The 9803-nt window shown below is 40.4% G+C and overlaps 1 protein-coding gene across 7 annotated transcripts in view; it reads right to left on the minus strand.

Annotated features, from left to right (window-relative positions):
- Arhgap12 (Rho GTPase activating protein 12) overlaps positions 1-9803 on the minus strand; it is a 115044-nt gene that overhangs the window by 86637 nt on the left and 18604 nt on the right. For 6 of the 7 annotated variants that reach the window (XM_021150665.2, XM_029471800.1, XM_021150668.2 and 3 more), the window contains exons 2-3: positions 8187-8223; positions 4801-5555 (exon numbers count right to left, since the gene is read on the minus strand). In XM_021150665.2, coding sequence (XP_021006324.1) covers positions 4801-5478 — 678 coding nt within the window. In that variant the 5' untranslated portion in view covers positions 5479-5555; positions 8187-8223. Of the gene's footprint in view, positions 1-4800; positions 5556-8186; positions 8224-9803 lie in introns of those variants that run through there. The other variant, XM_029471801.1, reaches the window with a different exon arrangement.

A 9803-nucleotide genomic window follows, 5' to 3' on the forward strand; every position in this document is an offset into this window, starting at 1 on the left:
GGGAGGGAGGGAGGGAGGGAGGGGAGGGGAGGGGAGGGGAGGGGGAGGGGGAGGGGGAGGGAGGAACCTCCCAACCAACCAGCCACCCAAAATCCCCAAAGCAACAGAGCCAAAACTACAGATACTAAATTTCAAGCATCTAGTATGTACAACTACAATGAACATTAAACACAAACCAATTTCTGGTCAAATTAGCCTAACACCTTATACTATAGGCCTATTTAATTCAGTTCCTATTATTTGATACATATCTGACTTTCAACCAGAAGTTGAAGGCATGCTGAAAGATAACAAAACACAGTAATAAAAACAAGTAACACAACCAAACTTGGACACAGCACAGACAATAGAACTACCAGACAGGAAACTTAAGTTATGGAAGGCAGAGGCAGGCAGATCTCTGTGAGTTTAAGGCCAGCCTGGTATATAGAGTGACTTCTAGAACAGCCACAGCTACACAGAGAAACCCTGTCTTGAAGAGTTTGGGGGAAAAAAAGAAAAAAAAAAAAAAAGAGATTGGATGCTTATTTCAAACTTTACACGAAAAATAATTCAGAATAATTAAAAACTTCACTAAATTGTCAGGAGAAGGCACAGAGTCCATGGTCATGATCTCAGATTTGGCAATGTCCTCTTGGATATGAGGACAAAAGCCACCAACGACTACTTGCCTGGAGCATCGTCACCTGCCAGAAAACCCAGATTCTAAAATTGCAGACCTGGATGTTTGTGCAAACCAAGTGTTTAAAACACACCCTGCTTTGTGTATGTGTGTACTTATGCAGATACACACTCCCTTAGTGATTCTGTTTCTTCAAATATACCTAAAATTGCTATGACACACATAGAGAACCAATAAACTGGAGTTCATCAAAATGAAACAATGGTTCTGAGAAAGACCTAACCAAAAGGATGAAAAGCTACACAACAGGATCTTTGCAAGCTATCTGACAGACGACTTAGTATTCCAGACTATTAAGAGCTCTCAAACAGTCTATCTAAATGGGAAGTGGTGAGGGAGATGGCTCAGTAGATAAAGGAAAGGAGTAGTGAAGCAATACAGGAAAAGCAGCGTTATAAAAGGGAGAAATACAAGCAAATCTAAATTCTGGGGAAGATGGCTCATCAGGCAACAGTGCTGACTACACAAGCCTGATGATGAATGGAGTTTGAGTCCTTTGAGCCTTTGTAAAAAGCTGGATGCACCAGAGATGGTAGCCTATGACTTTCTTTAATGCCAGCACTTAGAAGGCAGAGACAGACAAATGTGAGTTTGAGGCCAGCCTGGTCAGTGAGTTCCAAGAAGACAGCCAACAATACCAGAAAAAAAAACCTGTTTCAAAAAAAAACAAAAAACAAAAAACAAAAAGCTAGATGTAGCAGTATCTTATGCCAGCATACTCCTAGGGCAAGATGGGAGGCAGAGACAAGAGAACCCCTCAAAAGTTCACAGGACAGCTAGACAGGACAGCTAGCTACAGTGCAGAGGTAAACAAGAGGCCATGCCTCAAAAACAAGGTGTGAAACAAGCAAAGCAGGTGAGGTTGTCCTTACTTGCATGAGGGTGGCATACACACACACACACACACACACACACACTCTATATGTATATATACACACACACACACACACACACGTATACATATATATTAAATGATGATAGAAAAGACTTAGCAGTGAATCTGAAGCTGTGAACATAACAAATATCATATTTTGCCAAAGGTCATGAAAAAGTACAAAGAGCAAGTATAAAGAGCATACATTCTAATAGAAATATTTTAAAATGTTTAAAAGAAATGTTTGCACTATACCAGAAGAAAGGCAATTGCTAACACAGACGTTTTGATGGTAGGAATAAAAATAGAAATAATGGGGCTGGCGAGATGGCTCAGTGGTTAAGAGCATTGACTGCTCCTGAGTTCAAATCCCAGTAAATACATGGTGGCTTACAACCACCTGTAATGAGATCTGACGCTCTCTTCTGGTGCAGCTGAAGTCAGCTACAGTGTACTTATGTATAATAATAAATCTTTTAAAAAGAAAAAGAAAAAAAAGTAGAAATAACAATCACAGGGAGAATCTGTTAACAGAGAACTTTCAAAGTACTCCCCTCACTAACCCTCAAATCCTGTTACTGACACTTATGTGCAGTCTCCCACAGAAAAGAGGAAGGAGCTGCATAATCACCAGGGTGGAGCATGAACTGAAGATCTACCATGTTTCTACCATGCTCTCACTCCTTGACTGCTCATTTTGGGACGTCTACTTGCTACATTCAAACAACTGTGAAGAGGCTTAACTAGCAACATTGTAAGCAAGGCATTACAAGTAATTCTTCTTCTCAACTTGGCTTGTCTAAGACTGCGGCCTCAAGAGCACCCAAGCTTACACTAATGTACTGACCCACAAAAGCAAAGAAAGCTGATCAATTTGGTAGTTAATTAAGCAGTGATAGATGCCCAATGCCCTTACTATGTGCCTCAACATCCCTGTGACTATTCCTTAACTCAGGTTAAGGGACTTTCCCCTCAGGACAAGGGAGGTGGCTCAGCAGTTAAGAGCTCTTGCAGAGGACCAGGGTTTGGTTCCTAGGACAAACATGGTGGCTCACAACCATCCATAACTCCAGTTCCAGGAAATCTGCCACCTTCTCTTCTGACCTCTGCAGGGACCACGCATATATATAGTACACATAAATAAATGCAGATAAAACACTCATACATAAAATACATGAAATATCCTTCAATTTAGGACATAGCTCAATGGTAGAGTGTTTGCCTAGTATACATGAAGGCCCAGGGTTCACCCTGAGCATTACAATGTGAGTAAAATAAAGCTAATCCCCCACCCCCAACCATCACACAGCTGGCAATGCTGGATCAGATAAAACTGAGAGCTGGCCTTAATGACCTCTATGCAAATGTGCTCCCTAGTGCTATACCATAGCATTTTGGTATTTTGTTTGGGAACTTATTTTCTGCTGTTAAGTATAAAGCGAAGTGATCTGATAAGACCAGATAAAAGTACAAGTGAATCCGCAAAAAGAAGAAAGTGCAAAAGATTTGAGACCATTGCCATGGAGAGCTAAGAGCCTGCCAAAGAATTCTTTATAAGACTTTCAAATGGTGCTAGACCCATGAAAGATCAGGAGCCATGAACTCCAGTGCAGGGAACTTAATTAAGATGACTATAACCAAAAGAACAGGGAATTACTTGTGAATATGAATATAAAATACAATTTTAGCTGTCAAACAATTATTATGGCTGGATGTAATAGGAAACACATCTTTCCCAAGGCCTCTAAGGTTCCATAAGGAACTAACTATATACACAAACATTTCAGAAATATCTCTCTCCATACATATGTATGTCTGTATATATGTAAATTTTAAAGACAGGGACTCACTTTGTAGCTCTGACTGGTATGGAACTTGCTATTTAGATCATCCTGGCTTTAACTCAGAGCTCTGCCTACCTCTGCCTCCTGAGTGCTAAGATTAAAGGTGTGCCTCAGCAAACACTACATAATCTACACCAAAGTGTCCCACTAAAACTGAGGACCCACAGAAGACAGTGCTAGTACTACTTCATGCCTTGATCTCAGACAATGGAAATTTTGCTACAGAATCTTCTCTTTTCCTATATCCTCTCAAAAATGCTATAAGCAGTTATAGAGTTAAATTCCCAGCACCAAACAAGACAAAAAAAAAAAAAGCAAACAACAAAGAAAAAAGAGAGAGAGAAGGAGTTAGAGGGAGCTTCTCTTCACCACAAACAAACAAACAAAAAACTGAGAGAAGAGGACACACAACCTTCAGAGCAAATAGTTGTTTTTAAATTTCTTTTAAAGATAAAATATTTACTTAAAAATCAGAATTGCCAGGCTGAAAAGATAGATCAGTGGTTAAGAGCACTGACTGGCCCTGAGTTCAATTCCCAGCAACCACATGGTGCCTCACAATGTAACCATATGACAGTATACTCATATACATTAAATAAATAAATAAACTCTTTTTAAAAAAATCAGCGGGTGTGGTGGCAACTCCTTTAATCCCAGCACTCGGGAGGCAGAGGCAGGCGGATTTCTGAGTTCGAGGCCAGCCTGGTCTTCAAAGTGAGTTCCAGGACAGCCAGGGCTATACAGAGAAACCCTGTCTCAAAAAACCAAAAAAAAAAAAAAGAAAATCAGAATTGCCCAATTTCATACATGTGCTTTTTAAATGACTTTGTTTGAAAAATAAACTACTATTCACAATCTGAAAAGAAAACTAGGTAGGGAAAAAGTAAAGACCGAACCTATAACACCATTCTTTCTGGGCCAGTCTTCACTGCAGGGGAAATACTTCAGACACCAACATGACTGGAAATACAGTTGTTCACACTATACTGCATGGTGGTCCAGGTAAGTCTTTCCCATACACCCATATTTTACACCTAGCACTTGCTAGCAACAAGTCAAAAAGTACAACCAGAAAACAAAACACATGTTCTCCTAAAGAATTACCTACTGTTAAAGGAAGTGCTTCCTACCTAATGCACATCAGTGGGGAGAAAAAAAAGTTTTCAGGCTCAAAGTAACTCCCACCCCACATAGATGTAAGAATTATGAATACCACGTAGGGATTTTCTCTATGAATGTCACAAGCTATTTTACATATTTTTTCCTGCTCTTTAAATCAGGATCGACTCCATGTGTTCCGAATACATAAAGCGAAACAACCAAATTTATAACACTATGGTTTTAATTAAAACATCATTTTTATTTAGGCAAACTCGAATTTCACCGGCCTTTTCTCTTACCCTCATCTGCTCAGTGGAGCTGCTGCTAAGTTCATCTCCAGACTCGGAATCCTGGTGTATTCTTTCGGAGCCTTCTCCAGCTGAGTCACATGACTGTTCCTGAGAGAAGCTAGTTTTCTCTATGTCCAAGAACTCTGGCCCGGGAAAATGACCAAATAAGCGTGTCCTATTCTGGCTGGAGACTTTAGGAGAATGTGAGTCACTGTTAAACTTTCCATTATTATGGGTCAGGTCCAGGCTTAGGCTGAGAGTCTGGCCTGAATTATAATTGGATCCGAAATTCTGATTGGCATCACGAATAAGACCTGTTCCTTGAACAGATGACGATGGCTTTCCAAAACTTGAAAGCTCAGGCATTTTGTTCACATTTTCTGTCGATCTCTGGAGATGCATACTCTGTATTGTCTTCACAGAGTTATTTGGCAGTCCTGTTGCCTGTTTCACAGGCGGCATCAGAGCTTTGCGAGTGACCTCCTTGACATACTGTGCTGGCACATAAAATGCTTTTGAGTTCTCATCAGGTCTGACTTGCCACCAGTCATCATTGGTCTTCTTCACCAGGAGGTAGCGCTCCCCTTGTCTGATCACAATCTTTCTGTCCTTTGCTTCATACTCATAATCATACTCCACCTCAATATACGCTTGTCCTGCAGTAATCTTTCCACTTCTCTCGGCCATTTCTACTCAGTAATACTCACTCTCAAAACAGATAGCATGCCACATTATGCCTTGTGCCTCGATGCATTAATATAACACTATTATTTAAGCAGAGAAAGAATAAAGAAAAAAATTAATGTAATCTAAATTTGATACTCATAAACATTATACATACCATTCAAAAATCATGCCTTTTTTTTTTTTTTTGGTTTTTTTGAGACAGGGTTTCTTTGTGTAGCCCTGGCTGTCCTGGAACTCACTCTGTAGACCAGGCTGGCCTTGAACTCAGAAATCTGCCTGCCTCTGTCTACCAAATACTGGGATTAAAGGCATGTGCCACCACTGCCTGGCTAACTTCAAATCTTTTTTTTTTTTTTAATAGTTTTTATTAGGTATTTTCCTCAATTACATTTCCAATGCTATCCCAAAAGTCCCCCATACCCTCTCCCCCCACACCCCTACCCACCCACTCCCACTTTTTGGCCCTGGCATTCCCCCGTACTGGGGCATATAAAGTTTGCATGTCCAATGGGCCTCTCTTTCCAGTTATGGCCAATTAGGCCATCTTTTGATACATATGCAGCTAGAGTCAAGAGCTCCGGGGTACTGGTTAGTTCATAATATTGTTGCACCTATAGGGTTGCAGATCCCTTTAGCTCCTTGGATACTTTCTCTAGCTTAACTTCAAATCTTAAGCTCCATAAAGTAAGCATGTCTAGTAACACATGTATCAACCTACATTTAAGACATTTTCATTCTAATTCTTCAATTATTTACGATCTAAGAGGGCAGAGTAAGCACTGTTGTACAGGTGTGAACTGTGTCCCATAGAAGGTGTAGTCAAATCCTCACCTCAGGACTTATAAATAAAGGTGGTCTTAGCTGAAAATAATGGTCTTTGCATATGGAAGATTAAAACAGGGTCATTGTAGTGGTTTGAATTAAAATGGCCCTCCTAGGCATATAGGGAGTAGCATTATTTTGGAGTAAGTGTGGCCTCACTGGAGGGCTGGCTTTGAGGTTTCAGAAGCTCAGGCCAGGCTCACTCTCTGTTGATTCAGATGTAGAACTCCCAGTTACCTCTCCAGCACCATGTCTGCCTTTGTGCCACCATCTTCCCATCATGAAAATTAATGGACTAAACCTCTGAATTGTAAACCAGCCCCAATTAAATGTTTTCCTTTATAAGAGTTGCTGTGGTCATGGTCTCTTCACAGCAATAAAAACCCTAACCAAGACAGTCATGTTTGATAAGAGGGAACCGATAATCCCCATGTCAGTATCTTTTTGTTATATGTATTATATGATATCTATGTTCTTGTATATGTCTTTTATGTGTGTTTGAGCACACATGTGGTACATGTCAATGTGGAGGCTCAAGGTATCTCCCTCTATTACTTTCCAGGATATCTCACTAAACAGAGGTTTGGCTAGTCTGGCTGGCCAGCTTGCACTGAGGATTCTCTGTCTATACCTTCCATGTGTAGAATATGGAAGGCTGCATTACCTAAGGGCTAGGGATCAGAACTCTAGTCATCAGAGTTGTGTAGCAAGTACTTTACCAGATAAGCCTTCTCCCCAATCCTCTATCTGTGCCCCCTCCCACGTCTTTAAAAAGGAAGGAGACAGATTTAGAAACAGGGAAAAAGGGATAGGGATATAGGTAGTGTGCTTGTCTAGCATGCATGAAGGCCTAGATTCAATCCCCAGCACCATATCAACAAAGCATAGTTGCATAAATCTGTAATTCTAGCACTTGGAAGGTGGAGGCAGAGGACCTTTAAGTTCAAGCTCATTCTGTCAGGTCCAAAAGAAATCCAAAACAAGGCTCACAGTACTTATGGCTTCTCCCAGCACTTCTTATCCCACCTCCTATCCTAAAACTCTCCAGCTCAGGGATTGGGCTTCCCTTCCTTCAACCAGCTCCTCATTCCTATATAAACCTGCTATTTTGGCCACAGGCTCTCTTGGTTAGCTTGCCCTCTTTTCTTTCTTCATCTCACTTCTCTCTCTTCTCATAGCCCAATTCAGTCTGGACCCTTCCAGATATCTCTGGCTGAGCTCTCCCTCATATCTACAATGAAATCCTTTTCCTCAACTATATCTAGGAGCAGTTAGGTATTTCCTCATTTTCTTCACATCCTAGGCTACATAGCAAGTTTGTTGTCAGCCTAGACTATGAGAGACTGTTTCCAAACAAATAAAAAATAAAGGGAGGAAGCAAAGGAGGAAAGGAAAGAGGAAGACAAAACAGAAGAGTCAAATAGAAGACAAAGGCCAAAACAGGCAGAGTATCAAGGACTCCCAGCAACAACAAGCTGTGATGACGCAAGGCAGGACAAAGAACGTCAACACTAACACTTCCATAACTCTGGATAAAGGTTCTCATCTTGGAGCCCAGGCTGACTTCATCAAGATCTGCCTGCCTGAATCACCCAACTGCAGAGACTAAGGTCATCATTCAAAGCCACCCACTTACAGTACAGTCTAAGTATCACGGATCCAAATTTTAAAATCTTGAAACTTTTTCAGCACTAACATGGCAAGGGTCAAAATAAAATGTCCATGCAAGTTCCCATGTGATGGGTTGTTGTACAGTCTGTGCAATAACAATCATTCTTCTGAGGTCTATAGTCTCTAAGATAAAGCTAGTAGGCTGAGGTGGTAAGTAAATTAATTAATAAATTAATAAATACAGTGACACTGTTTCAAAAAAACATTAAGCTTACCTTGGAAGGCTGTAAACATCTGGTGTTTCATTTAAACCTAAAAATTAAATAAAAAAAATTATATCTCTAAACAAGATTCCTTAAAGACTAAGCACATAATGTGTATGATTTTGGAGGCATAATTTTTACGGTGGTGATAAGGAACACAAGGGATCAATTTTGCCACTGCCTTTGCTTGTTGTCACCACTGTACCAATACCCCTTACTTTTATTCCAACAAACAGGGATTATATGATAAACAAACTTGATAAATTTTTAAAATAATTGCTTCTCTAAGTTCATGGTATTGAGTGGGAATAGAGAATAATTATATATGTTTAAAGTTGTTAGGAATCCTAACACATTTCTCCCCACAGATTACTTACTCCTTCTAAAAAGGAAAACAGACATTGCAATGCTTCTTTTTCAATGAAAAGTTTTAAGCCAAATGATCGACCTTATCAATCAAGAGTGATACCTAGGTGAGACACACCTATAGTGTAGACTGTCATTTATGTGTCTTCTTATCAAAAGTATATTTCAGCTGGGCATAGTGGCATATGCCTTTAATACCAGCACTTGAGAGGCAGAGGCAGGTGGATTTTGAGGCCAGCAACATGAAGTTCAGGACATCCAGAGCTACATAGTAAGACCCAGTCTAAAATAAGTAAGAAATAAAAAAGCATATTTCACTTCACACAATAACTAGGAAACACACAAATCCAGAAGGCAAAACATTCCATTAGATAATAGAAATAAACTTTTCAGAGTCAATGTCATGAAAAACGAAAAGGATAAAAGATTTCTCAATACTAGACATTTTTAAATTAGATTATTTTCTTTACTTACATTTCAATTATTATCCCCTTTCCTAGTTTCCCCTTCCTCCTCCCCCTGCTCCCCAACCCACTCACTCCCATTCCCAGTCCTGGCATTTCCCTATACTTGGGCATAGAACCTTCACAGGACCTAAAGCCTCTCCTCCCATTGATGACCGACTAGGCCATCCTCTGCTACATATACTGCTAGAACCACAAGTTCCACCATGTATTTTCTTTGATTGGTGGTTTAGTTCCAAGGAGCTCTGGGGGTACTGGTTAGTTCATATTGATGTTCCTCCTATGGAACTTCAGTCCCCTTCAGCTTCTTTGGTACTTTCTCTAGTTCCTTCTTTGAGGACCTCGTGCTCCATCCAATGGATGACTGTGAGCATCCACTTCTGCATTTGCCAGGCACTGGCAGAAGCCCTCAGGAGACAGCTATATCAGGCTCCTGTAAGCAGGCTCTTGTTGGTATCTGCCATGCTGTCTGGGTTTGGTGGTTGTTTATGGATGGATCCCCAAGTGGGGCAGTCTCTGGATGGTCATTCCTTCAGTCTCTGCTCTGAACTTTGTCTCTGTAAATCCTTCCACGGGTATTTTGTTCCCCCTTCTAAGAAGGATTCTGAGCTTCTGAGCTAATATCCACTTATCAGTGAGTGGATAATCATGTGTGTTCTTTTGTGATTGGGTTACCTCACTCAAGATGATATCCTCCAGATCCATTCATTTGTCTAAGAATTTCATAAATTCATTGTTTTTAATAGCTGAGTAGTACTCCATTGTGTAAATGTACCACATTTTCTATATCCATTCTTCT

The sequence above is a fragment of the Mus caroli genome, chromosome 18 (genome assembly GCF_900094665.2).
Source record: "Mus caroli chromosome 18, CAROLI_EIJ_v1.1, whole genome shotgun sequence".
Classification (NCBI taxonomy): domain Eukaryota; kingdom Metazoa; phylum Chordata; class Mammalia; order Rodentia; family Muridae; genus Mus; species Mus caroli.